This window comes from Saccopteryx leptura, chromosome 5 (assembly GCF_036850995.1).
Source record: "Saccopteryx leptura isolate mSacLep1 chromosome 5, mSacLep1_pri_phased_curated, whole genome shotgun sequence".
NCBI classification, from domain to species: domain Eukaryota; kingdom Metazoa; phylum Chordata; class Mammalia; order Chiroptera; family Emballonuridae; genus Saccopteryx; species Saccopteryx leptura.
This window is the reverse complement of record NC_089507.1, coordinates 214328462-214356053: the sequence shown is the minus strand read 5'-3', so window position 1 is coordinate 214356053 and position 27592 is coordinate 214328462. Positions and strand designations below refer to the sequence as shown.

The 27592-nt window shown below is 48.2% G+C and overlaps 1 protein-coding gene across 2 annotated transcripts; it reads right to left on the bottom strand.

Moving 5' to 3' along the window:
• Positions 1 to 1171: 1171 nt before the first annotated feature.
• COMMD7 (COMM domain containing 7) lies at positions 1172 to 27592 on the bottom strand. 2 transcript variants are annotated; one of them, XM_066384068.1, is made up of 9 exons: positions 27362 to 27592; positions 16042 to 16092; positions 15846 to 15948; positions 6736 to 6792; positions 6617 to 6654; positions 3777 to 3867; positions 3446 to 3495; positions 2577 to 2625; positions 1172 to 2030 (listed from the first exon to the last, which is right to left on the bottom strand). In XM_066384068.1, the coding sequence occupies exons 1-9, from the start codon at positions 27443 to 27445 to the stop codon at positions 1954 to 1956; spliced, it is 600 nt and encodes a 199-aa protein (XP_066240165.1). In that variant the 5' UTR covers positions 27446 to 27592; the 3' UTR covers positions 1172 to 1953. The 2 variants fall into 2 exon arrangements, with proteins under 2 accessions (XP_066240165.1, XP_066240162.1); XM_066384065.1 differs by having other exon boundaries at positions 16042 to 16095; positions 27362 to 27589.

Genomic DNA, 27592 nt, shown 5'->3' with positions numbered 1-27592 from the left:
CAGAAAAAGAATAAAAAATTAAGTTCTATGCTTACGTGTGGGGGGAAAAGCCAGGGGAAGGGTAGCTAAGAAACTAACAGCCAGGTCACCTGGTGGAGAACGCAGTTCGGGGAACCGGGTCAGAGGGACATTTCTGCTTTATTCATTTTAATTCCCTGTGATAAACGCACATATTCTTTGACCCGGCAATTCCACACCCATATATTTACTTTATAAAATGTACTTCCAGGCCTGACCTGTGGGGGCGCAGTGGATAGAGTGTCAACCTGGAACGCTGAGGTCGCCAGTTCAAAACCCCAGGGTTGCTGGTCAAGGCACATATGGGAGTTGATGCTTCCTGCTCCTCCCCCCTCCTCTCTCTTTCTCTCTCTTTTCTCTTTAAAATGAATAAATCTTAAAAAAAAAAAGAAAGAAAAAAGTCCTCTCTAAAATGAATAAATAAAATCTTTAAAACAAAAATGTACTTCCACGCTTGCAAAATGACACATGTACAAAAATGCTGAGTCGCAGCGTTGCTCATAAGGCAAAAAGAACAGAAAAAACTTAAACACCTACCAGGAGGGAACTGGTTAAATAAATTACCCATTTGAAGAAATACACAGTACATTTCTTGTGAAGAATGAGGCTGCTTTCTCTGTCCTGATGTGAAGTGATTTCCGAGTTATGGGGAAAAAAGCCCGGTGTGGGCCGCTGCCGTGGAGTGCGCTACGGTTTGTGTGGGAGGAACAACCTCTAGGCATCTCGGCAGCTGCGTGAAATCTCCACAGGAGGGCACAGAATGAACTAGTAACAGCGGTTGCCTCTGCGGAAGGAAACGAGGTGACTGGGAAATGGGGGTGAGAAGGAATTACTTGACACTGTTATCTTTTATGTCACGGGCATATATTACCTATTCAAAACACTGTTTTAATTTCTGAGGGGGAGCCGTGGAGGGAGCCGGGTGCTGGGTGGGGGCTAAGACCTGGGCACAGAGCAGTGATATGCTCCAGCTTTCAGGTTTCCAGCCCGAGCTCCCCCGACCTGCTCCTACAAACACCAACCTGGGACTACAGCTCATCTCCCCCAGGACCCAAACCCGGGAGGTGACTTCCGCAGGTGCGCGAGCTGGCTCTCCCTGCAGGCGCGGGGCTCTCTGGTCCACACACACACAAAGACGACCGGATGGCAGGCCTTTTCTTCGGAACCTTTTTTATTAATCATCTAACCAACAGCAGTGGCCAGCGTGAACCCAAACAAGCTCAAATAGCCTCAAAGAAGGCCTGCCTCATCACAACACAACAGGGCAAGAGCAGAAATGAAGGCCGTTTGGCCTCAGTTCTTTTCAGGGTAGACCACGCATGGTGGTTGTTTTTTTTATACATAGACGCCCCCTTAAAAACCAACCGACCAGCAATGCACCGCCCCCACCACAGCCCCAGAGTGTAGAAATAGTGTTGAGGACTCCCCAGTGTCATTCGTAGTCAGCCTCTTCCTCACCCATAAACAAGTCCTGGCTATTTTTTGGGGGGGAGGGAGGGTAATCAGTGTGAATCTTCAGTGGTGACACCATTTGTTTACTCTGGAACTTGGATGGAGAGGTGACTCTCTTACTTCCTCCCTGAGTCTGAGATGCAACAGCCTGTTTGAATATCTAACAAGTGTTGCGGGGGCTGGGTGACAAAGTCCCCCTAACAAAGGGTTTCCAGGGGGATCGATCGGGTGATCGTGCAGGGCTCTTTAAGTACTTAATCCTGTTGTTTTTCAGGAAATTTTGCACCTGGGCTCCTAAGAAGCAAGCGGGGGGGGGGGGGGGGGGGAGAAAGAAAGGATACCCACTGTAGGTATAACCGGGGCCCCCCCAGGCTGGGGAGCGGAGCACGGAGGGGCCCCTCAGAGCCCCGCCCACAGAGGAGGCGGCGTGGCAGGGGAGGGCGTGGCAGGGGAGGGCAGGGCGGAGACGCAGGGCGACAGAAATCAGCTGAAACACTCCATGCTGGTTCTGACGCGCTCCATCTCGTGCAGGAAGCTGTAGAACTGGGGCAAGGTTAACTCTGGGGGGAGAAAATTCGGCTTCAGTAAATGTTTCCACTTCCACAGGGCCATCCAAGAAAATGAATTTCTATCCAGATTTATTTACCCCCCTTTTTTTTGGGGGGGGGGCCTAGTACAACCAAGCAGCTCTTGGTGGATACTGATCATAATAAAAAACCAAAAGCCTAGAACATAGGCAAGACCTGGCTCCATAAAACCGGAGGGGGGGGGAAACACAGCCTAGCCCCTAACTCCCCCGCCCAGAGACGGAGGCACTTTCGGGTGTTCACTGTGACTTCCACAGCAAGAGCCGCTTGCTCTGCAATCTGCCACATACCCCCCCCTTTCCCTTTTCAGAAAGGTGCATCAGCTCTGGGGTCTCCAACTGCCCTGTGGCTTATCAATGATCTCTGTGCCAGCTCTGTGAGAGGACGGCAAGGAGTCAGGACACAGCTCAGCAGTGACCTCTTTTTTCTGGAAGAAACGACCTGCGGTAGGCTCCTCGAGCTCACAGAGTGAAGGACACACGGACAACATAGAAAGGTTCAAATGGAATTTGGACTCACCCATGTATAAATTTTCAGTGTGATTCCCTTTCTTAACCACCAACTTTAACTGTTTAAAAAGAAGAAATAAAAAAAATTTGAGTTAAAGTGACAACCGAGCAAAGAAATTCTTGAAATCTGAACTTTTCCCTTAAACCTCGAGGTGTCTGGTTTCTAACGTGACAGTTATACAGGAGCAGGCTGGACTGTCCACCGGAACCTCTAACAAGTCTCGTGATTATAGGTACAATCAAACTACTATAAGAATACCTGGGCCTGACCAGGCGGTGGCGCAGTGGATAGAGCATTGGACTGGGATGCAGAGGACCCAGGTTCAAGACCCCGAGGTTGCCAGCTTGAGCGTGGGCTCATCTGGTTTGAGCAAAAGCTCACCAGCTTGGACCCAAGGTCACTGGCTTGATCAAGGGGTTACTCGGTCTGCTGAAGGCCCGTGGTCAAGGCACATATGAGAAAGCAATCAATGAACAACTAAGGTGTCGCAACAAAAACTAATGACATCTCTCTCCGTTCCTGTCTGTCTGTCCCTATCTATCCCTCTCTCTGACTCTCTCTCTCTCTCTCAAAAAAAAAAAGAAGAAAAAACAAAGAAGAATACCTGGGCCCCATGAATCTGAAAGCAAGCATGTTAGTGACCGTGCCTTTGGCTGACCACACAGCTGAGCCATACAAGGCACTGCAGTGAAACATCCATTTAACTGGTATTTAAGGAAACCCAATCCAAAAGAAAAGGAAAAGAAAGAAAAAAGATACCCAATGTAGGTACAATAATTTTATTTATTTATTTATTTGTTTATTTATTTATTTATTTTTGGTACAATAATTTTAACCAAGTCAAAAATCTACCCAGTTTCAACAATCAGAAAACTTACTTGTAAAAAAATACTTCCCACTTTTTCCAGCTCACTGCTCCCAGAAGTCACTAGAACACAAAAAGAGAAAACTAGTAAGTGACTGGTTGAGGTCCCACTTTGAAGTCCCCAATCTTGTAGGCTGTGCAGCCGAAGCCACAGGGGGTGAGTATGAGGACAGCTAGGTTTGATTTTTTGGGGGAAGTCAACGTATCATGAGCCAGAGATAGAAACAGCTGAATGTGGATGGCAACACAGAGAGGCAGCTGCTGGCCCAGCCATCTTTGAGGACCGGGACACCTCTTCCCCGCTGAAGCTATCTAAAAGCCTCTACCACCCAAGTCTGCATTACCTCCAAATTTCCACTCCATATCGATAAGCTGGTTAATCATCAGAGTCTGCCCAATGGCCCATCGAGCAAGGGTAGAGGCATTCTGCTTCCACTGGAACCAAAGCAAAAAGCCCAAGTCACACCAGTGGGGAAATGCCCCCCTCTGTCCTGCCCCTGACACAGCTGTGCTTGGTTCTTCACCCACAGCAGGAAGAACGCAGAATCCAGGGCTGCTCTACAGGCACACTTCGGGGGAGGCTGGGGGAGCACAGAGTGGCAGGAGACAAGGTGAATGTTTCTCTTTCATGCCAAGATGTCATCCAGGTTGAAACAACAACGCTAAGACATTTACTATATATTCAGTCAAATCAGAGGGATGCACTAAAAAAAGCACAAAAATTACCAATGCACTCAAGAGTGCAGTTTAAAAGTGGGATGTAAGGCTCTGGCCGGTTGGCTCAGCGGTAGAGCGTTGGCCAGGTGTGTGGAGGTCCCGGGTTTGATTCCCAGCCAGGGCACACAGGAGAAGCGCCCATCTGCTTCTCCATCCTTTCCCCTCTCCTTTCTCTCTCCTATCTCTCTCTTCTCCTCCTGCAGCCAAGGCTCCATTGGAGCAAAGTTGGCCTGGGTGGTGAGGATGGCTCCCCAGCCTCTGCTTCAGGCACTAGAATGGTTCTGGTCGCAACAGAGCATCGCCCCCTGGTGGGCATGCTGGGTAAATCCTGGTAGGGCGCATGCGGGAGTTTGTCTCTCTGCCTCCCCGATTCTCACTTCGGAAAAACATACACACACAAAAATAAATAAATAAAAAGGGAAGGATGGGCCCTGGCCGGTTGGCTCAGTGGTAGAGCATCGGCCTGGCGTGCAGAAGTCCCGGATTCGATTCCCGGCCAGGGCACACAGGAGAGGCGCCCATCTGCTTCTCCACCCCTCCCCCTCTCCTTCCTCTCTGTCTCTCTCTTCCCCTCCCGCAGCCAAGGCTCCATTGGAGCAAAGATGGCCCGGGCGCTGGGGATGGCTCCTTGGCCTCTGCCCCAGGCGCTAGAGTGGCTCTGGTCGCGACAGAGCGACACCCCGGAGGGGCAGAGCATCGCCCCCTGGTGGGCGTGCGGGGTGGATCCCAGTCGGGCGCATGAGGGAGTCTGTCTCTCCCCGATTCCAGCTTCAGAAAAGAACAAAAAAAAGGGGGAGGGATGTAGGTCATCTGCATGAACCAATGAAAAACATTAAGCTGGGCGCTTTTAAATACATCACAAATCTAACTTTGGTCCCAGATGCTGTTATCTCTCCTTGGACAAGCGCAAAACCTTATTACTGGCCCCTCCACCTCCACGCTTGCCCCTAATGGCGTTCAGAACAAATATCCTCAAAACATGACACTTTGGCATGAGGCGTATTTTGAACTACATAAAAGAAATCAAGACCCAGCCGACTCAGGAAAAACCCTTTACCTCCCTTTTTACTGCCTAAAGGATGATAAGTTTCCCCATTTGTGGAGGAAATCTGCAATTATAAAGGAGATTTACATTGGAAAAGGGCCTGTGCCAGAGAGAAGCTTTTCTACCTAACAAACTCATATGCACATGAGGGCGACCTTTGTCAGGAACATTTCCTCCTCTCAGGTCTTGTGACCTGGCCCGCCCTCTGCAGCCCCGCCCTCTGCAGCCCCGCCCTCTGCAGCCCCGCCCTCTGCAGCCCCGCCCTCTGCAGCCCCGCCCTCTGCAGCCCGGCCCTCTCCTCCCTCAGCGCAGGACGCTGTATTGGCCTCCATTGCTTGGCTTCCTCTCCTATCTTTATGGGACTCTCATGCATGCACATAATTAAAATTTTTTTTCTCCTGTTACTCTATTTTACATCTGTTGGTCAAATAAGTTCGTAAAATGTGATTTTTATGTTTGCTCACTAATTGTTTGCATCGGGGGCTGTGGGTCTGTGAGACTGTAAATTGCCTTCCCGCTTGGAAAGGGCCATTGTCTTGCTGATGTTTGTTGGAGGGGAGGTTTTCCCGCCAGAAAGTTTTGGAAAGAGATAAAGAGACCATGTTTTTGCAGGGAGAGCGGAGAGAATGCGGAGTGCTGAGGAGGAGGCCAGTGTGTGCAGAGAGGAGAGGGTGTGCAGATGGGGAACCAGAGGTGAGGAGCTCTGGCGAGCTCTGCTGGGACTGGTGGGGCCTTTGATTCTGGGGGGAACCGGGGAGGATTCTCCTGGTTGTGGAGCCGGAGGGTGTGTGTCAGTGGCTTTGGGAGCCCCGTGTGTTTGCTCATTCGCCGGTGCGGGACTTTAATGAAGGAATGGCCCACCAAAAAAACAACCAAAACAAAACCCATTAAGCTGGGGAAATGATACATTATGATTGACGACTTTTCCTTGGTTGGAATTTTCCATTACTTTCTGGGTTTTTTTATGAAATAAAAGCAAGAGATCTCAGCCCTGGCCGGTTGGCTCAGCGGTAGAGCGCCGACTTGGCGTGCGGGGGACCCGGGTTCGATTCCCGGCCAGGGCACATAGGAGAAGCGCCTATTTGCTTCTCCACCCCCCCCTTCCTCTCTGTCTCTCTCTTCCCCGCCCGCAGCCAAGGTTCCATTGGAGCAAAGATGGCCCGGGCGCTGGGGATGGCTCCTTGGCCTCTACCCCAGGTGCTAGAGTGGCTCTGGTTGCAACAGAGCGACCCCCCGGAGGGGCAGAGCTTCGCCCCTGGTGGGCGTGCTGGGTGGATCCCGGTCGGGCGCATGTGGGAGTTTGTCTGACTGTCTCTCCCCGTTTCCAGCTTCAGAAAAATACAAAAAAAAAAAAAAAAAAGAAAGAAAGAAAAAAAAAAGCAAGAGATCTTAATTGACCTTGATTAAGGGGAATTATGATACCTTTTCAGAAAAGTAGGTGGCCTTCTCTTCACTGAGACCTATGACAGAACACAGACAGGCATTAATATAATGAAGAGCTACAAGGCCTGTCGCCCCCAGCAACCCGGGCGAAGACCTACCCAGAGTGATGAAGTCAGCCCGGACCTGCTCGGCTGTGAGACTCTTCTTCCAGGCACCTGGCGGGGGGTGGGGGGGTGGGAGAAATCAGTGAAAAAGGGCAAATCAATTAATTAGTTGATAGCATTTAACAGGCACAACTTCTACAACACAAATGATGAAAAGAATATGCGGAGCCTGACTGGGTGGTGGCGCAGGGGATAGAGCATCAGACTGGGATGCAGAAAACCCAGGTTCGAGACCCCGAGGTCACCAGCTTGAGCGAGGGCTCATCCGGTTTGAGCAAAAAGCTCACCAGCTTGAGCCCAAGCTTGCTGGCTTGAGCAAGGGGTTACTCGGTCTGCTGAAGGGCTGCGGTCAAGGCACGTATGAGAAAGCAATCAATGAACAATTAAGGTGTTGCAATGTGCAACGAAAAACTAATGATTGATGCTTCTCATCTCTCCATTCCTGTCTGTCTGTCCCTGTCTATCTCTCTCTCTCTGTAAAAAAACAAAAACAAAAACAAAAAAACCGCTGAATTCTGCAGGCTCCGTGAGGATCTTCATCTAGCCGGGGAGGAGAGGCGCATTTGAGATCAATGGGGTACAAGACAGACCATCTCGTGTGTCGTACAACACAAGCGTTCACCCCCCAACCCCCCCCCAGTGTGGGAGACATGAGAGAAGGAAGAAGGGACTTGGTGAACTTGGGGCCGGGGGCACCTGATCTGAGGGAAGAATAAGGGCACAGGACGCTTGAATCCATGGGAACACCATAAATTAAAATTAATAAAAAAAGAAAAAAGAAAGGAATTCTAAAGCCATATGAAAAAACAATGCTAAGACCAAGGGACTTCAGGGGAATTCTAACATGGCGCGCGCTGGCATACATCACTTTGAAGCTAGTTCAGTGCCAAGGTGAGCAAAAATTAGCCACGTGCTAGATTTCAGATCGCTGGAGTTCTGAGTAAAAGCAATACACAGGCCCTGGCCGGTTGGCTCAGCAGTAGAGCGTCGGCCTAGCGTGCGGAGGACCCAGGTTCGATTCCCGGCCAGGGCACACAGGAGAAGCGCCCATTTGCTTCTCCACCCCTCCGCCGCGCCTTCCTCTCTGTCTCTCTCTTCCCCTCCCGCAGCCAAGGCTCCATTGGAGCAAAGATGGCCCGGGCGCTGGGGATGGCTCTGTGGCCTCTGCCTCAGGCGCTAGAGTGGCTCTGGTCGCAACATGGCGACACCCAGGATGGGCAGAGCATCGCCCCCTGGTGGGCAGAGCGTCGCCCCTAGTGGGCGTGCCGGGTGGATCCCGGTCGGGCGCATGCGGGAGTCTGTCTGACTGTCTCTCCCTGTTTCCAGCTTCAGAAAAATGAAAAAAAAAAAAAAAAAAAAAAAGCAATACACAGAAAGCTAAGTAAGCCCGCCTGACCTGTGGTGGCGCAGTGGATAAAGCGTCGACCTGGAAATGCTGAGGTCGCTGGTTCAAAACCCTGGGTTTGCCTGGTCAAGGCACATATGGGAGTTGATGCTTCCAGCTCCTCCCCACCTTCTCTCTCTCTCTCTCTCTCTCTCTCTCTCTCCCTCTCTGTCTCTCTCTCTCCCTTTCTCTCTCCTCTCTAAAATGAATAAATAAAATTAAAAACAAAAAACAAAAAAACTTACTAAATCTCCCTTTGTTCAAATCCTATCTACTTCCAAGGCTCAACCCAAATATCTTCTCTTCCATCCTTTCCTTAAAAAAAAAAAAAAAAAAAAAAGCTAAGTAAGCCCATCTCTGTTCAATCACAGCTTATGTAATAAAGGTACTTATTGTTTAAAAAGAAAACAGGACTAAGGCCCAGACTCCTGGAGCACATGGGGGAAGCTCGAGGCTGGGCGGGGCACGGGCGGCAGCCCAGACCTGCGCTGCGCAACACGTGACCGCTAAACGCGTGCAGTTATTCCCGTTTATTAAAATTAAATTTTAGGCCTGGCCTGTGGTGGCCCAGTGGACAGGGCGTCGACCTGGAAGGCTGAGGTCGCCAGTTCGAGGCCCCGATTTCCCGGTCAAGGCGCATATGGGTGTTGATGCTTCCTGCTTGTCCCCCACTTCTCTCTCTCTCTCTGTCCTCTCTAAAATAAATAAATAAAATCTTTTTTTTTTTAATTAAATTTTAAAAAACATTGAAGGATTTTATTTACTGGTTTTAGAGAGAGGAGAAAAAGAGAGACAGAAAGGAGGAACGGGAAGCATCATAGAAGTTGCTTCTCGTATGTACCTAAACCAGGAAAGCCGAAGGTATTGTTTTGTTTTTTTAATTAATTAATTATTTTAATGTATGAGAGAGAGAGAGAGAGAGAGAGAGAGAGAGGCAGAAATATTGATCTGCTCCTGTACATGCCCTGACTGGGGGTAGAACTGGCAACTTCTGTGCTTCAGGACGATGCTCTACCCAACTGTACTACCCATACCCAACTGTACTACCCAGCCAGGGCAAGCCCAGGGTTTTGAACTGGTGACCTCAGTATTCCAGCTCGATGCTCTATCCACTGGGCCACCACAGGTCAGGCAAAATTAAATAAAATTTTAATTAAAAAAATTTTTTCCCATTGATTTGAGGCAGGGGAATGGAAAGAGAGGGGAAGGGAGAGAGAGGGGAAAGGGGGAGAAAGAACAAAGAGAGAGAGAGAGAGAGAGAAGCATCGATTTGTTTTTTCTCCTGGTTGTTCCATTTAGTTGTGCACTCATTGGTCGCTTCTCCTATGTGCCCCGACTGGGGATCAAACCTGTGACCTCAGAGCACAGGGACGACACTCGATCCATTGAACAATCTGGCCAGGCCCCAAATTAAATAATACTTTATTCCTCAGTCGCACTAGCCATTTCAAGTGCTCAGTCGCCACATGGCCATCATACTGGACGAGATTGTAGACCTTTTCCATCTACACAGGCAGTCCTACTGGATGACTGGACAGTGCTGCCCGAGAAACCAGCTTTCAGGAAGCAGCACATCCAGACGCACTCGCAGTTTGGCCTTTACAATTCACAGGTCCCTTCCAAGGAGGGGCATCAAACCTTCCCCTCAGAAGCCCTGGGACACGCCCTGGTGGGAGCGGCTTTGTTCTGCCGCAAGTGCCAGTTCCTGGAGACGAAGCCTTGCCAGCAATCTGGGCGTCTCTCAATGTTTAACCTGCAGACCGCAGCCTAGAGTCACAATTTGGCAACCTCGTTAAAAATTTCCCCATCTTAGTCTTCCAGACGATGACTAATTGAAGAATAAGATGACTAATTGAAGGATAAGAAGACATCCCCGCTGCGCTGCGCTGCGCTGGGGGGGCCTGCAGCAATCCCCTGCTCCCAAGTCCCCACCCCCACCTCACGCCAGAGAAAGGATCCTAAAGCCTGTTGTCCCTGGAAAATAAACCTTGTAAACAAAGGGAGGAAATCTTTTATCTCCAAAATCAGTCGGAGCAAGGAAGCCACAGGGAAATAAAGAGGGTGAGACCCCAGGAAACCTTGGCCGTAAAGACCTTCCAAGAAGGGGTCGCTTCCTAGTCAACTCAATGAACTCAAACGATCAGAGACAGCTGTCCTTCATACCTATCCAGTTCAGACCCAACATTCTGCTTGATGATCCCGAAGTACTCAGAAGCGGGCATTGTTACTGAACCCTTTAATTGACCAGGAAACTGCCCTGGCCCGGAACTCACTTGGTTCGAGTGCAGGTTCGATCCCCAGTCAGGGCACACACAAGAGTCAACCAATGAATGCATAACTAAGTGGAATGATAAATCAATATTTCTCTCTCTCTCTCTTATTCTCTTTGTAAAAGTCAATAAATAAATTTTAAAAATTAAAACAAAAAATCTTTTGTCTGCCAGGAAACTAAGGATTCAGGCCTTTCAGGGGAGAAAATTTGGAAAATGCACATCGTCAACAGTTGCACTGCCACGATTCACCCGACCGAGTCACCCTAAGAGCATGCTGACTGAACGCGGGAAGCCCGTTGGCCCCGTCAGCAGTCGAGATAAAAAGTCAGGAACAGTGGGCTGCTTCTGAGGATGTCAAGGGGGTCTTGTTCAAACTTAATTCCGACCCTGTCTCTCCTCTGCTGCTCAAAGCCCTCTAAAGCGGTCTGGTTGCACTTCCACTGAAATCCAAAGCGCTTACAAGGCTCTGCGTGCAAGGGCCTCCTCTGGAACCCCTAGGCCTCTCCCCTGCTCACTCCGTGTTTCCAGTAACACCCCAGGCGGGATCCTGCCTCCCGGCATCCATCCCTGCAGTTCCCCCTGCTGGGAACGCTATTCCTCAAATCGGTCCATGGGTTGTTCCCCACCCTCATTCCAGCCTCTGTGTGACTCTCACATCCTAAAGGCTCCCGTGACCACTCTATTTCAAGTGGTGCTGCTCTTCTCTTGTACCCTTACACTGCAGCACTGTTCTGCAGTTATAACTACCCCGCTTCGTTACATTATATCATATTTACTGTCAATTTTTCTACTAGAACGTCAGTTTAACAAGAACTTGGTTAGTTTTATGTATGGATGTGTCCCAAGCTGCTTGAAATGTGTCTGGCGCTGTTTATTGGCTGACACTAAAAAAAAAACAAAAAAAAAAACAAAAAACAAAAAAAACCCCCCCAGAAACCTTTCTGAATAAAAGAATCCATATAACAGAATACTATGCAGCCTTCAAAAAGGAGATGGCTCGCCTGACCTGTGGTGGCGCAGTGGATAAAGCATCGACCTGGACCTCTGAGGGTGCTGGTTTGAAACCCTGGGCTTGCCTGGTCAAGGCACATATGGGAGTTGATGGTTCCTGCTCCTCCCCCCTTCTCTCTCTTTCTCTCTCTCTCCCCTGCCTCTCTCTCTCCTCTCTAAAAATGGAATAACTGGCCTGACCTGTGGTGGCGCAGTGGATAAAGTGTCAACCTGGAAACACTCAGGTTGTCGGTTCAAAACCCTGGGCTTGCCTGGTCAAGGCACATATGGGAGTTCATACTTCCTGGTCCTCCCCCCTTCTCTGTCTCCTCTCTATAATGAATAAATAAAATCTTTAAAAAAAAAAAAAAAATGGAATAACTAAAGTCTTTTTAAAAAATGGGCCCTGGCCGGTTGGCTCAGCGGTAGAGCGTCAGCCTGGCGTGCGGGGGACCCGGATTCGATTCCTGGCCAGGGCACATAGGAGAAGCACCCATTTGCTTCTCCACCCCCTCCCTCCTTCCTCTCTGTCTCTCTCTTCCCCTCCCGCAGCCAAGGCTCCATTGGAGCAAGGATGGCCCGGGCGCTGGGGATGGCTCCTTGGCCTCTGCCCCAGCCGCTGGAGTGGCTCTGGTCATGGCAGAGCGACGCCCCGGAGGGGCAGAGCGTCGCCCCTGGTGGGCGTGCCGGGTGGATCCCGGTTGGGCGCATGTGGGAGTCTGTCTGACTGTCTCTCCCCGTTTCCAGCTTCAGAAAAAAAAAAAAAAAACATATATATATGCATATATATATAGATATGCATATGTATATATACAAAAAAAATGAATTAAAAGGGTTAAATAAAAAAAAAAAGGAGACGGCTCTCTGCCCGTCCTGTGGTGGCACAGTGGATAAAACATCAACCTTAAATGCTGAGGTCACCGTTTGAAACCCTGGGTTTGCCTGGTCAAGGCACATACAAGAAGCAACTACGGGCTGATGATTCCTGCTCCTTCCCCTCCTGTGTCTTTCTCTGTTTCTCTCTCTCTCTCTCTCTCTCTCTCTCCTCTTGCTAAAATCAATAAATAAAATCTTTTTAAAAAATAACCAGGAGGTGAATTCAGATCTTCTCTATTAGGTGAAGGAAAGTTTTATTTTTATAACCTGATACTGATGGAGGTATAGGGCTAGAACTAACTGAACTATCAACAAATAAAGCTAAAGTTTAGCAAGTACAGTATTAAATGCTTTACATACATTAATTCACTTATTTCTAATGTCACTGCTCTTATTAGTCCATTTTTCAAATAAGAGCCTCACCTGACCAGTAGTGGCATAGTGGATCGAGTGTGGGCCTGTGACCAAATCCCAAGGTCACTGGCTTGAGCACAGGCTCACCAGCTTGAGTGCAGGGTCACTGGTTTGAGCATGGGATCATAGACATGACCCCATGGTCGCTGGCTTTAGCCCAAGGTCACTGGTTCGAGCTAGAGTGTCACTGGCTCAGGTGGAGTCCCCCAGTCAAGACACATATGAGAAAGCAATCAATGAACAACTAAGGTGATGCAACTATAAGTTGATGGATGGATGGAAGGAAGGAAGGAAGGAAGGAAGGAAGGAAGGAAGGAAGGAAGGAAGGAAGGAACCTGAGCCTACATAACACTGGTTTGTCCAAGGTCAAGTAACTCCATTAGGTGATGTGAATGACGCTCAAATTCAGTGAACCTGCAAAGCCCACGTCTGGATTGGTATGCTATGAATTCTTCAAAAAATGGCCTTCTATACACACTGACAATCAGTCCCGCTTGAAAAGCACTCAACATCGCCTGGGAGGGTCACCAGATCTCCCAGTTCAGTTCAACTCACCCAGCATGCACTAAGCACTTGTTCTATATGTCATTGGTTAACTTGTAACCGTGGCTTCAAAAAGTTAGGTACAAGAGCCGCTTCTGACCTCAGGAATTAGCTGTTAAGAGCCATGAGACAGACACACAAAGCAGTATGAACAATAGAAAAGTAAATGATTAGGGTTTGTAATGAGAGCTGCAGATAAAAGAAAACCAGATCAGTGGCTGGGAGGAAGGAAGGTCCCACAGACAGAAGCGGTTTAGGAGGGTGTGCTGAGAGGCAGCCTGACGGGATGGAGTGGGGCAGGGGTGTAGGAGGGTGTGCTGAGAGAGGCAGGGCGGGTTGAAGGGCTGTAGGCAGCCTGACGGGATGGAGTGGAGCAGGGGTGTAGGAGGGTGTGCTGAGAGAGGCAGGGCGGGTTGAAGGGCTGTAGGCAGCCTGACGGGATGGAGTAGAGCAGGGGTGTAGGAGGGTGTGCTGAGAGAGGCAGGGCGGGTTGAAGGGCTGTAGGCAGCCTGACGGGATGGAGTAGAGCAGGGGTTTAGGAGGGTGTGCTGAGAGGCAGCGCGGGTTGAAGGGCTGTAGGCAGCCTGACGGGATGGAGTGGGGCAGGGGTGTAGGAGGGTGTGCTGAGAGAGGCAGGGCGGGTTGAAGGGCTGTAGGCAGCCTGACGGGATGGAGTGGAGCAGGGGTGTAGGAGGGTGTGCTGAGAGAGGCAGGGCGGGTTGAAGGGCTGTAGGCAGCCTGACGGGATGGAGTGGAGCAGGGTGCAGAGATGAGAAAGAAGACGCGAAAGAACGCAGGCGGGGACAACAGACCGAGGTCCCCAGGAAATCAGCATCCAGGACGGCCCCCGGGTAGACGGATCTCCCCCTGCAGACAAACCCGCTCCCACAGGGTGCAGACCTGACAGCGAGAGCAGAGACCACCGGTGCTGTGCTCTGATCTGGGCCCCCACCCGACAGCAGGGCCCACAGACAGGGAGGACACAACTGTCCTCAGGCCGTTCGCGGTGGCATTGCTTCTAAGAGCGAAAAGTCGGAACGACCCAAAATGTCCAGCCGCAGGAAATGAATGAACTGAAAGAAGATGCTTTTTAGCCCAAGGTACACTACAGTCATCAGAAGAAGGCGGCGGACGTGAAGAGACCTCCAAGACGCACTAAGTATGAAAATCACGCAAGCTGCAGACCTATTCTGTGGTTTGCTACCACTTATGAGAAACAAAACGGCACGTAAGCCTGTCAGTATATATGAAAGGACGGACACCAACACCACACTGTGATTATTTCTAGAGACAGGAGTGGGACGGCAGCAGAAGGCAGTTTTCACTTTTGACTGTCCCTAGTTCTGCACTGTTTTAAGTTTTCAACGAAGATTTATTCCTGTGTTAAAAAGACTGCAGGTTCCCATCCAGCCTGTGGTTCACATGCCTTTAACCTCCCATGAGGGCAAAGAATGCAAGAATCACACAAACAGAGGGTCCTAAAATCTCACAGCTGAGCCCTGGCCATGTAGCTTAGGTGGTTAGAGCATCATCTGGATACACCAAGGTTGCAGGTTCAATCCCCAGTCAGAGCACATACAAGAGTCAACCAATGCATGCATAAATAAGTGGAACAACAAATCGAAGTCTCTGTCTTTCTCAAATCAATCAATAAATGCCCTGGCTGGATAACTTGGTTGGTTAAAAAAACTGTCCTGAAGTGCAGAGGTTGCTGGTTTGATTCCCATGCAGGGCACAGACAGGAACAGATCAATGTTGCTGTCTCTCGCTCTCTCTCCCTTCCTCTCTCTCTAATCCAAATTAAAAAAACAAAAAAAACAAAAACAACAGCCTGACCAGGCAGTGGTGCAGTGGATAAAGCGTCAGACTGGGGTGCGGAGGACCCAAGTTCAAAATCCTGAGGTTGCCGGCTTGAGCGTGGGGTTGGCAGCTTGTGCATGGGATCATACATATGACCCCATGGCCACTGGCTTGAGCCCAAAGGTCGCTGGCTTGAGCAAGGGGTCACTTGCTCTGCTGTAGTCTCCCAGTCAAGGCACATATGACAAAGCAGTCAATGAACAGCTAAGGTGCTAAAATGAAGAATTGATGCTTCTCATCTCCCTTCCTATGTGTCCCTAATTGTCCCTCTCTCTGTCTGTCACACAAAAAAAACCCACAAAAAAACCAAGCACTATTAAAAAAATTTATTAGATTTAAGACACTGTCCAATTGCTCTAAAAGTTTCTAAATGCTTACTCTCAATTTCTGCGTTTATTGTGTCAAGGACCAGATACTATAATACTTTGGGGACTGAAGCCGGGATGCACACCACCACTGAGCCTGTATTCTCCTCTCCCAAGGTAACTGTGTACCTGGCCCCCCTGCCGAGACCGCGAGGCCCGCCCGTGTCTGCTTCCCTCCTGAGTGCTCTGGAGCCGGGATGCACACCACCACTGAGCCTCCATTCTCCTCTCCCAAGGTAACTGTGTACCTGGCCCCCCTGCCGAGACCGCGAGGCCCGCCCGTGTCTGCTTCCCCCCGGGTGCTCTGGCTCAGGGCCCAGAGCACGCCTGCCAAGTCTGTGGACCGAAGGGATGTTCAAGCACCGTCTCTGACCTCAGCTGCTGAGAGAGGCTACTCACCGTTTGGAACCAGAAGGAGGCTTTTCACGATGCTTCTGAGGGGGCCAAGACTGATCTGATTGGCGGCGGCAAAGTCAGAGAGCTGAGCCAGAAAGCTGTCCACCTGCGGGAGGGGCCGCGCCCACCAGGCCGTCACTCTCCACGCGTCTCGGGACCACCGGCCCCCCGGAACTCGCCTTAACGCAGCATACTTTACCTGCTTTGGCTCCGTTAGGAAGTGGAAAAGCACCTCTGTCAGGGCTGAGAACTGCTGTGAAGAGAACAACACAGGACATCAGTAAAACTCTCCTGCTGGCCCCGGCCGGATGGCTCGGCTGGTTAGAGCACCGTCCCGAACGAAGCGCAGAGGTTGCTGGTTCGATCCCTGGTCAGGCCACATACAGAAACAGAGTGATGTTTCTGTCTGTCTCTCTTTTTCTCTCCCTCCTCCTCTCTCACTAAAATCAATAAGATATTTATTTATTTATTTATTTATTTATTTATTTTTAAATTATTTTTATTTATTTATTCATTTTTTTAGAGGGGGGAGAGAGAGAGAGAGAGTGTAGGGGGGGAGGAGCAGGAAGCTTCAACTCCCATATGTGCCTTGACCAGGCAAGCCCAGTGTTTTTTTTTTGTTTGTTTGTTTGTTTTTAAATTTTTATTTATTTATTTTAGAGAGGAGAGGGAGAGACAGACAGAGAGAGAGAGAGAAGGGGGGGAGGAGCTGGAAGCATCAACTCCCATATGTGCCTTGACCAGGCAAGCTCAGGGTTTTGAACCGGCGACCTCAGCATTTCCAGGTCGACGCTTTATCCACTGCGCCACCACAGGTCAGGCAAGCCCAGTGTTTTGAACCAGCAACCTCAGCATTCCAGGTCGATGCTTTATCCACTGCGCCACCACAGGTCAGGCAATAATAAGATATTTAAAAAAAAAAAAAAAAATTCTACTGCTGGTCAGTCTTTCCACATCCCACATCCCATCCAATCATATAAACCATGAAGAGAGAAAAGAATAACAGACAGGTGTTGGTACCTGTTTCGATCATCTTAAAGTTACAAATATTCACAATACCCACTGCCAGTGTCAATGTATCTGTGTCACTATGTTGTCTGAAAAACTTGTATATTTTATTGGAGGAATACCTGGGAGACATATATCGAAAGATTCCAAGTGTGTGTGCACATATGTATCCACACATCTCAGGGTTCAAATATACCCGAGAACAATCACACACACAGCATAAAGGGAAATTCACAGGAACATTAACACAGCAGTTACTTCTCACCCTGGCTGGGTAGCTCAGCTGGTAGAGCATTATCCCAAGAAGCCAAGGTGGTGAGTTCAATCACTGGTCAAGGAACATACAAGAATCAACTAATGGCCCAACCTGTGGTGGTGCAGTAGATAAGGAGTCAACCTGGAATGCTGAGGTCACTGGTTCAAAACCCCAGGCTTGCCTGGTTAAGGCATATATGAGCAGCAACTATATATACTATGAGTTGGTGCTTCCCACTCCTCCCCACCCTTTCTCTCTTCTCTCAAAAATCAAAAGCCCTGGATGGATAACTCAGTTGGTTAGAGCATCACCCTGAAGCACTGAAGCTGTTGGTTCAATCCCGGTCAGGCCACACACAGGAATAGCTTGACATTCCTGTCTCTCTTGCTCTACCTTCCTCTCATGCTAAAATCAATAAATTAAAAAAAAAAAAAAAAAAAAAAGAGCCTGACCAGGCGGTGGCGCAGTGGATAGAGCATCGGACTGAGATGCCGAGGACCCAGGTTCGAGACCCCGAGGTCACCAGTTTGAGTGTGGGCTCATCGGCTTTGAGCAAAGCTCACCAGCTTGGACCCAAGGTCGCTGGCTCGAGCAAGGGGTTACTCGGTCAGCTGTAGCCCCATGGTTAAAGCACATATGAGAAAGCAATCAATGAACAACTAAGGTGTCGCAACAAAAAACTGATGATTGATGCTTCTTATCTCTCTCTGTTCCTGTCTATCCCTCTCTCTGACTCTCTGTCTCTGAAAAAAATAAATAAAAATCAATTGTTCAATCAATTAATTAAAAAAAGAAAAAGAATCAACTAATGAATACAGGGATGGATGAAACAGCAAATCGATGTTTCTCCCTATCTCTTCCTCTCTAAAATGAATAAAAAGAAAAATATTAAAAATCTTAAAACAAACAAACAAACCCTAGTCTTTGAAAATAGAAAACCAATACATGTGCAAGGTTTTGAAAGGACCCAACTAGCATAGACTATATAACGCCTCTTTCTCCCCACCCACTTCAGTCCCACTCCCCACGGGCAGTTATTACTAAGACCTCTGCTGCTTTCCCATCATTTAATTTCTTTTAAATGCGAATGGAATCATACCGAACTCACTCCCTGCACCTTGCCTTTTTTTCACTCAATTTTATCATAGAGGTCAGTCATGTCAGCAGATCTAAGTGTATCCCAGCTCTTTTGAAAACTACATGTCTGACCTGTGGTGGCACAGTGGATAAAAGCCTCAACCTGTAACGCTATCGCAGGTTTGAAATCCCAGGCTTGCCTGGTCAAGACACATATGGAAGTTAATGTTTCTTGCTCCTCCCACCTTCCTTCTCTCTCCCTCTTCCTCCTCTCTAAAAGGGATAAAAACTTAAAACAAAACAATGCTGCAATGACTATCCTCCCACGTTTCTTTGTGACGATATATGTAAGATAAATTCTTAAAACGTATCCTAGGTTAGCCTGACCTGTGGTGGCGCAGTGGATAAAGCGTCAACCTGGAAATGCTGAGGTTGCCGGTTCGAAACCCTAGGCTTGCCTGGTCAAGGCACATATGGGAGTTGATGCTTCCTGTTCCTCCCCCTTTCTCTTTCTCTTCTCTCTCCAAATAGAATAAATAAAATCTAAAAAACTATATATTCTAAAAAAAAAATGTATCCTAGGTTAAAGCATACATACATTTTAAATTCTTGTTTATTTTTTATTTATTGATTTTTGGAGACAGGGGAAAAAGAGACACAGAGAGAGACAGAGGAAGAAACGGGAAGCATCTACTAAGAGTAGTTGCTTCTTGTATATGCCTTGACCAGGCAAGCCCAGGGATTCGAACCCGTGACCTCAGCATTTCAGGTCCACGCTTTATCCACTGCTCCACCACAGGCCAGGCCACATTTTAAATTCTGAGAAAATGTTGCTAAACTGCCTTGCAAAGAAGTTGTGCAGATTTACACTCCTAGAAGTGCCTGGTCTCTTAGAACTTCAATATACCCCGGGCACATTTTAACCAATGTGACCCAGGCATTCTTTCTGCATTATCTGTGATACTGGGTATGAGCCCTCCTTACTGCTGATGCCACACAGTAAAAACAACAGTCAGGACTGGCCTGAGAATGTGTTCTTAAGCCATTTGAGAATTTTTCTTCACTGCTTTACCTTTTTTGCTGCAAATCTGTGGAACTATCGGATCCTTGGCCAACTGCATTTCCCATGCCCCCCAGGGCCTTAAAAAAAACAGGGCCTGACCAGTTGGTGGCGCAGTGGATAGAGCAGGACTGGCCAACAGTTTTTGCCCCCTGGCCAACAGTTTTTGCCCCCTGGCCAGATTAGAAAGAAAACTGTTTTCACTGGCCAGATGAAATATTAAAATTAAAAAATGTTAAATACAAAAACGATTCATTTAAGTAAAGAAAATTTTATTATGTAATTTATTTATGAATAAATGTGAGTAAAAAAATTTAATATACAATATTATTTTAATAAAAATATAATTACATACCATATAAATATCCAAACTGTATCACAATCAATCAAAAAATATTTAATTAACAGAATGAGCTTGAAGGGGTCATATCACAAATAAAACAATTATTTCGTTTTACAAACAGCCTGGACACGTTTTCAGTTATCAACTGCAGCTATTGTCTATGCTACAATGCCACTTGATTCAGCACACTTGACCACAAAAATAACGAATTGTTTGACCTTGGGTGCTCACTGGCAAACTCCGCCTAAAAGAATGTGGGTTTCACATCGCCGCTAAATGTCAAACAGTTCATATCAAGTACAGACGAGTACAAAAGTTGTAAGTCTTTATAATGGAATTTTAAAAAAAATAAAGTATCGCGAATCGATTAGACCAATTATTGGAAGTTAACCCTATATTAGTCACACGTGGAATTCTTTTCTGCGTATCACTATCTTCTTAAATATCTTGATTTCCAATAATCAAAGACACTTCCATTTCTGAATAGCTGAGATGTTAAAGTAGCAGAGAATATTAAAAATTTAATTGTGGGCCGCATAAACTCATTATACGGGATGGATCTGGCCCACGGGCCTTATGTTGGCCATGCTTGGGATAGAGCATTGAACTGGGATGTGGAGGACCCAGGTTCGAGGCCCTGCGGTCGCCAGCTTGAACGCAAGCTCATCTGGTTTGAGCAAAAGCTCACCAGCTTGGACCCAAGGTCGCTGGCTCGAGCAAGGGGTTACTCGGTCTGCTGAAGGCCCACACAGTCAAGGCACATATGAGAAAGCAATCAATGAACAAATAAGGTGTCGCAACGAAAAACTGATGATTGATGCTTCTCATTTCTTTCCATTCCTGTCTGTCCCTCTCTCTGTCTCTGTAAAAAATAAATAAATAAAAGCAATCAATGAACTAAAGTGCTGCAACAAGAAATTGATGCTTCTCATCTCTCCCTACCTGTCTGTCCCTATCTATCCCTCTCTGACTCTTTCTCTGTAAAAAAAAAAAAAAAAAATAGGGCAGCCTATTTTGTGGGGAGGAGTGGGAAGCACCCTGGCTGGGTAGCTCAGCTGGTTAGAGCGTTATCCTGATACGCCAAGGACGCAGGTTTGATCCCCGGTCAGGGCACACACAAGAATCAACCAAGGAATGCAAGGAATACATGCATCAATCAGTAAGTGGAACAACAAACTGATGCTTCTCTCTCTCTCTTCTTCCCTTTCTAAAATCAATTCTAAAAAATAAAAAATAAAGAAACAGGCGAGCCAAGAAGCCCTCCAACTGCCTTTTCTTTTTTTTTTTTTGGGCTATGTGTTCTTTAATTACGGTTAAATAGAAACGGGCAGGGGTTCCATAGAAAAGAGTACCAGATGAGACCTGGGATGCACCCTAAGAGCCATGGGGTGGGTCCTGTGCCAGCCTGGCTGTGATCCAACTGCCTTTTCATCACCAGGCCTCGGCCTAGCACAGGGGTCGGGAACCTTTTTGGCTGAGAGAGCCATGAACACCACACATTTTAAAATGTAATTCCAGCCGGACCTGTGGTGGCGCAGTGGGATAAAGCGTCAACCTGGAACACTGAGGTTGCCGGTTCAAAACCTTGGGCTTGCCTGGTCAAGGCACATATGGGAGTTGATGCTTCCTGCTCCTCCCCCTTCTCTCTCTCTCCCCTCTCTCTAAAAATCAATAACTAAAATATTAAAAAAAAATAAAATGTAATTCCGTGAGAGCCATACAACGACCTGTGTACATTATGCATTATCCAATAAAAATTTGGTGTTGTCCCGTAGGACAGCTGTGATTGGCTCCAGCCACCCGCAACCATGAACATGAGCGGTAGGAAATGGATTGTAATACATGAGAATGTTTTATATTTTTAACGTTATTATTTTATTAAAGATGTGTCTGTGAACCAGATGCAGCTATCAGAAGAGCCACATCTGGCTCGCAAGGCATAGGTTCCCAACCCCTGGCTAGCATCAGGCTCAGCCACCCTGTGCAGCCTCCTCCCCAAAGGGGCCTCAAGCTCATCTGGTCAGCAGGCTGTTACAGATGCCCCCTCCCAGTCTCCACCTTCCCAAACCCTCCTTGTCCTTCGAGAAGCCAGGCCAAGATACCAGGAAACTCCCAACAAGGGACCTACCCAGATTCTTAACCTCTGAGGTCCCCTCTTGGAACTTCCCCTGGGGGCACTTAGGATTGTCAATCTTGATAAGGAAGAGGAACAAGTCTTAGCAGAGAAGCTTCCTTGTACGGCTTTGTACCGCCAGGGGACCTTAATTATTATTCTAAGGGCTCAGTAAGTATTTGTGGGATAAGTTCTTTGAACACTTTCCCCTGTTCTCTGCCTTTGTACCTGCATAGCTGCCTCTCTCTGGAATGCTCACTTACTTGTGCCTATCTACAAAATCACGCCTTTTTTTTTTTTTTTAGATTTTATCCACTGATTTTAGAGAAAGCGGAGGTGAGGTGGGGTGGGGTGGGGTGGGGGAAGCAAGAGGCGTTCACTTTAGTTGTTCATTGATGTCTTAAGTGCCTTGACTGGGCAAGCCTAGGGCTTTGAACCGGCTACCTCAGCATTCCAGGTCCACACTTCATCCACTGCGCCACCGCAGGTCAGGCCAAAACCACAATCTTAACTGTTCTCACCAGTAAACATATGAAAAAATGCTCAAAATCATTCCAGGCTAGAGAAATGCAAATCAGTAAAACAAGGAGATAGTGTGAGTGGTTTCGTTTTTTTTTTTTTTTTTTCATTTATCAGGATCTTCAAAAATAAAAGTTAAAAAAAAAATTCAGTGTGGTGACATTTGTTCTGGTCAAAGTACAAGGAAACAGACATGCTCACACACTGCTCATGAGAGGATAGACTGGAGCAACTCCTCTGGAGGGCAACTTGGCAATCTGCATCTAGTTTTTGTTTTTGTTTTTTTGTGACAAAGAGAGAGATGGACAGATAGGGACAGACAGGCAGGAAGGGAGATGAGAAGCATCAAGTCTTTTTTTTTTTTTTTTTTTTTTTACAGGGACAGAGAGAGAGAGTCAGAGAGAGGGATAGATAGGGACAGACAGACAGGAAGGGAGAGAGATGAGAAGCATCAATCATCACTTTCTCATTGCGACACCTTAGTTGTTCATTGATTGCTTTCTCATATGTGCCTTGACCGCGGGCCTTCAGCAGACCGAGTGACCCCTTGCTCGAGCCAGGGGCCTTGGGTCCAAGCTGGTGAGCTTTTTTTTTTTTTTTTTTTGCTCAAGCCAGATGAGCTCGTGCTCAAGCTGGCGACCTCAGGGTCTCGAACTGGGTCTTCCGCATCCCAGTCTGACGCTCTATCCGCTGCACCACCGCCTGGTCAGGCAAGAAGCATCAATTCTTTGTTGCAGCTCCTTAGTTGTTCACTGACTGCTTTTTCACATGTGCCTTGACCGGGGGGCTCCAGCTGAGCCAGTGACCCCTTGCTCAAGCCAGAGACCTTGGGCTCAAGCCAGTGACCATGGGGCCATGTCTATTTTCTTACACTCAAGCTGGCGATCTCAGGGTTTCAAACCAGCGTCCTCTGCGTCCCAGTCCAATGCTCTAGCCACTGCACCACTATCTGATCAGGCTAATTTTTATATTTTTAATTTGTATTTATTGGGAAGGAGGGAGAAAGAGAAACCGATTTGTCGTTCTGCTTATTTATGCATTCCTTGGTTGCTTCTTGTATATGCCCTGGGCGAGGATTGAACCCACAACCTTGGTGCATCAGGACGACACGCTAACCAAATGGGTTACCAGGCCAGGGCCTCTGAATCTAATTTTTTTTTAAAAGATTTTACTTACTGATTTTCCAGGGGGAGGGGGGTAGTGATAATTATCAATCAACTCACAGTTGCTTCACTTTAGTTGTTTGCTGCTTGTTGCACATGCCTTGACCAATCAAGCTCAGGGCTCTGACCTGGCGACCTCAGCTTTCCAGGTCCACACTCTACCCATCACGCCACCACAGGCCAGGCTGAATCTAAGTTTTAAATGACCATGCCCCTTGACCTAGTACTTCTTCTATTGCAAGTATACCCTTCAGATACATTCAAAAAAGTAATCCCAGACACACTTATACAAAGCAGTTCACTGACAGCAATGCTCATAAAAACAAAAAACTGAGCCTGGCCTGACCAGGCACTGGCGCAGTGGATAGAGTGTTGGACTGGGATGCCAAGGACCCAGGTTCGAGACCCCGAGGTCGCCAGCTTGAGCGCAGGCTCACCTGGTTTGAGCAAAAAGCTCACCAGCTTGGACCCAAGGTCGCTGGCTCGAGCAAGGGGTGACTCAGTCTGCTGAAGGCCCACAGTCAAGGCACATATGAGAAAGCAATCAATGAACAACTAAGGTCACAACGAAAAACTGATAATTGATGCTTCTCATCTCTCCGTTCCTGTCTGTCTGTCCCTGTCTATCCCTCTCTCTGACTCTCTCTCTGTCTCTGTAAATAAATAAATAAATAAATAAATAAAGGAAACATTTAAAAAAATATTTAAAAAAACAAAAACAAAAACAAAAAACTGAGCCTGACCTGTGATGGCACAGTGGATAAAGCGTCGACCTGGAAATGCTAAGGTCGCCGGTTCGAAACCCTGGGCTTGCCTGGTCAAGGCACATATGGGAGTTGATGCTTCTAGCTCCTCCTCACCTTCTCTCTCTGTCTCTCTCTCCTCTCTCTCTCCCTCTCTGTCTCTCTCTCTCCCTTTCTCTCTCCTCTCTAAAATGAATAAATAAAATTAAAAAAAAAAACAAACAAACTGAAAATACCTTGAGTTTCTAATAGGACACTAGTTAAATAAATTATGGCAGATCATTTCGAGGAATATCACACAATCCCTTTTTATCTAAAAAAATTTTTTTTAATTTAATTTTATTTATTGATTTTAGAGGAGAGAGAGGGGGAGAGAGAGAGACAGAGAGAGAGGAGAGAGAGACAGGGGGGAGGAGCTGGAAGCATCAACTCCCATATGTGCCTTTACCAGGCAAGCCCAGGGTTTCAAACCGGCGACCTCAGCATTTCCAGGTCGACGCTTTATCCACTGCGCTACCACAGGTCAGGCTAAAAAAAATTTTTTTTTTTCCCCATTTTTTTTCTGAAGCGGGAAACAGGGAGAGACAGTCAGACAGACTCCCGCATGCGCCCGACCGGGATCCACCCGGCACGCCCACCAGGGGCGACGCTCTGCCCATCCTGGGCTTCGCCATGTTGCGACCAGAGCCACTCTAGCGCCTGAGGCAGAGGCCACAGAGCCATCCCCAGCGCCCCGGGCCATCCTTGCTCCAATGGAGCCTTGGCTGCGGGAGGGGAAGAGAGAGACAGAGAGGAAAGCGCGGCGGAGGGGTGGAGAAGCAAATGGGCACTTCTCCTGTGTGCCCTGGCCGGGAATCGAACCCGGGTCCTCCACACGCTAGGCCGACGCTCTACCGCTGAGCCAACCGGCCAGGGCAAAAAAAATTTTTTTAAGGATACCTAAATACGATGGTAGATGCAGATTTTTTCCCCAAAAAGTACACAAGAAACTATTAAAATGACTATTTCTGGGGACAAGAGAAATATGTATTTTGTTTTCGTTTTATACCTTTGGATTCTGCTAGAATTTTCTAATGTGTACGTGTTACTTTCATTTCATTTGTTTTCTTCTTATTTTTTAAAATTTCCTCTCTCATAACCACCCTAAAACTGATTATCTTTTTAATCCCACCTACTTTCGCCCTGGCCAGACAGCTTGGTTGGTTAGAGCATCATCCCAAAGCACCAGAGGCTGTATTTTCCATGCCAAGTTGGAGGTAACCTTATGGATCATGCAATCCAGTAGCTTAAAGTTTATTTTTCTATGAAAGTACAGTTGGCATACAATATTATATCAGTTTCAGGTGGATGCTTAAAGTTTTTTGGCAGCAGAATCATTTTTATTCTCCAAATGGAAGTCTCCCCCCAAAACAGCCTAACATAAACAAGTTACAGCTAAACTACCTGGTTCAGGAGATTATCTACAAAGCTCTGTTCTTGAGTGTTTTTAATTCCCCAGGATTTGAAATTAGATATCCGGTCCTGAATTCCTGGCTCCATCACTTACTTCTGGGCTGCCTAGCTTTAAACTGGTCACTTTATTAAAAAAAAAAAAAAAAAAAAAGCCCTGGCCTTGTATCTCAGTCAGAGCATCCAGATATGCCAAGGTTGTGCGTTTGGTGGGTTCGATGCCTAGTCAGGGCACACACAAGAACCAACCAATGAATGCATAGATAAGTGGAACAACAAATTGATATTTCTTCCGCTCTCTCTCTCTCTCTCCCCTTTCTTTCTCCCTCTTAAAAAAAAAAAAATCAAATTGGTCATTTTATTTCCCTAAACTATTTTTCTTATCTGTAAAATGGGAATAAAGGTAGCACCTACCCTAACTTTTTTAGCGTTGTTAAACTTAAAGCATTTAAAACAGTGCCTGGCACAGTGTGCATGCTCAATAAATGACAACTATTTTTTAAAATGGTTTTTTTTAAAATTGTTGATTTGAGAGAGAGAGGGGGGGGGAGGGAGACATAAGAGAGAGAGAAACATTAACTCCACTATTTATGCCATGATTGGTTGATTCTTGTATGTGTCCTGACCAGCGATCAAAACTGCAACCTTGGTGTGTAGGGTGGTTGCTTTAACCAACTGGGTTACAGGGTCAGGGCAAATGTGATTCAGTTTCGTCATCTGTAAAATGGGATTCATATCAGTACCTACCTGAGAGGGTGGCTGCAAGGACTCAATGAGTTAATAATACACGTAATACGCTTAGAACCTTGCCGTCCAGTACAGTAGCCACTAGCCACATGCATCTACAGAGCACCTGAAGACGGTTAGTCTAATTTGAGACATCCTATAAATGTAATATGCATACCAGAATCAGAAAACTTAGTACCAAAAAGTAAAATATCTCATTGGTATATTTTTTCTCTTTCTTGCCTTTTTTTTTTTTTTCCTTTCTTTTTTTTTTTTTTAGAGAGAGAGAGACAGGAACATCAATCTGTTTCTCTATGGGCCCTGACCCGGGATCGAACTGGCAACCTCTGAGCTTCAGAGCGACACTCTAACCAACCGAGCACCCGGCCAGAGCTCTATGGTTTCTTTCTTTGGGGACGACCAGATATTTCCCTTAACTGGAGTGTGGGCTGGTCGGATGTCACCACCCGTCAGCAGCAGCCAAGCCCAGACCCTGCCCGCAGGCCCTCTGGCTCTGACGGACACCCCCATCGGACCCCAGTGCCCCGACCCCTCCAGGCTCCCCTCGGGATGCTAAGACCCTCCTCCGTGTCCCCAGGCCCCTCGGCCCCGCTACTGACCGTCTCAGGCCCTCCTCGGCCAGCCCCACCCAACTCCACCGCTCCGGCCAAGTCCCCCAGCCTGCCAGCGCGCTCAGTCTACTGCTCAGTTCCCCAAATTCCCTCCAGCACCCCCAGGAGCACCCCAGTCCCGCCTCGGGGCCCCTCAAGCTCGGCTCGTCCCCGGAAGTCCCCTGGTCCCCCATCTGAGAACCAAACCCCGCTGACACCTGTCCGCTTGTCCTCGGGCCTCCCGACCCCAATTCCGCCCCGGCTCCCCGAGTCCACCCGGCGCCATAACGCACAGCGGCCGCCGCCCGGTCTGGTCCCACCGGACGCTCCTGGACCCCAGGCGGCCCTCAGGACGACTCCCAGACCCCCCTGAGCCCCGCGGACACCCCCTCCGGCCCTGGTCCTGGCCCCGCAGCCTTCATGTCCCGCGCGCTGCGGCCGCCAGGCCCACCTGCGCGTCCAGCTGGTTCAGCTGCTGCATGTCGCCGCCCACAGCCTCGGGCACGGGGTCCTGCGTGCAGTGCAGGCGGCCCATGGCGTCCTCCCGACTCCGCAGGCCCCGCAGGCCCCGCAGCTCGCGCCGCCGCCCCAGCTTCCTCCGCCGCCCCCGCCGCACGCCTCGCTGCGCTTCCGCAGCCGCACTTTCGCCGCCGCCGCCCGCTCCTCCCCCGCGGCCCGACAG

Excerpts from the sequence above, each read along its gene's own strand:
- COMMD7 (XM_066384065.1), bottom strand. The coding sequence starts at position 27,445 with ATGGGCCGCCTGCACTGCACGCAGGACCCCGTGCCCGAGGCTGTGGGC. Across the intron at positions 15,949-16,041 it reads TCCTAACGGAGCCAAAGCAG|GTGGACAGCTTTCTGGCTCA; the intron begins GTAAAGTATGCT and ends CCCCTCCCGCAG. Across the intron at positions 2,031-2,576 it reads CACTGAAAATTTATACATGG|AGTTAACCTTGCCCCAGTTC; the intron begins GTGAGTCCAAAT and ends TTCTCCCCCCAG.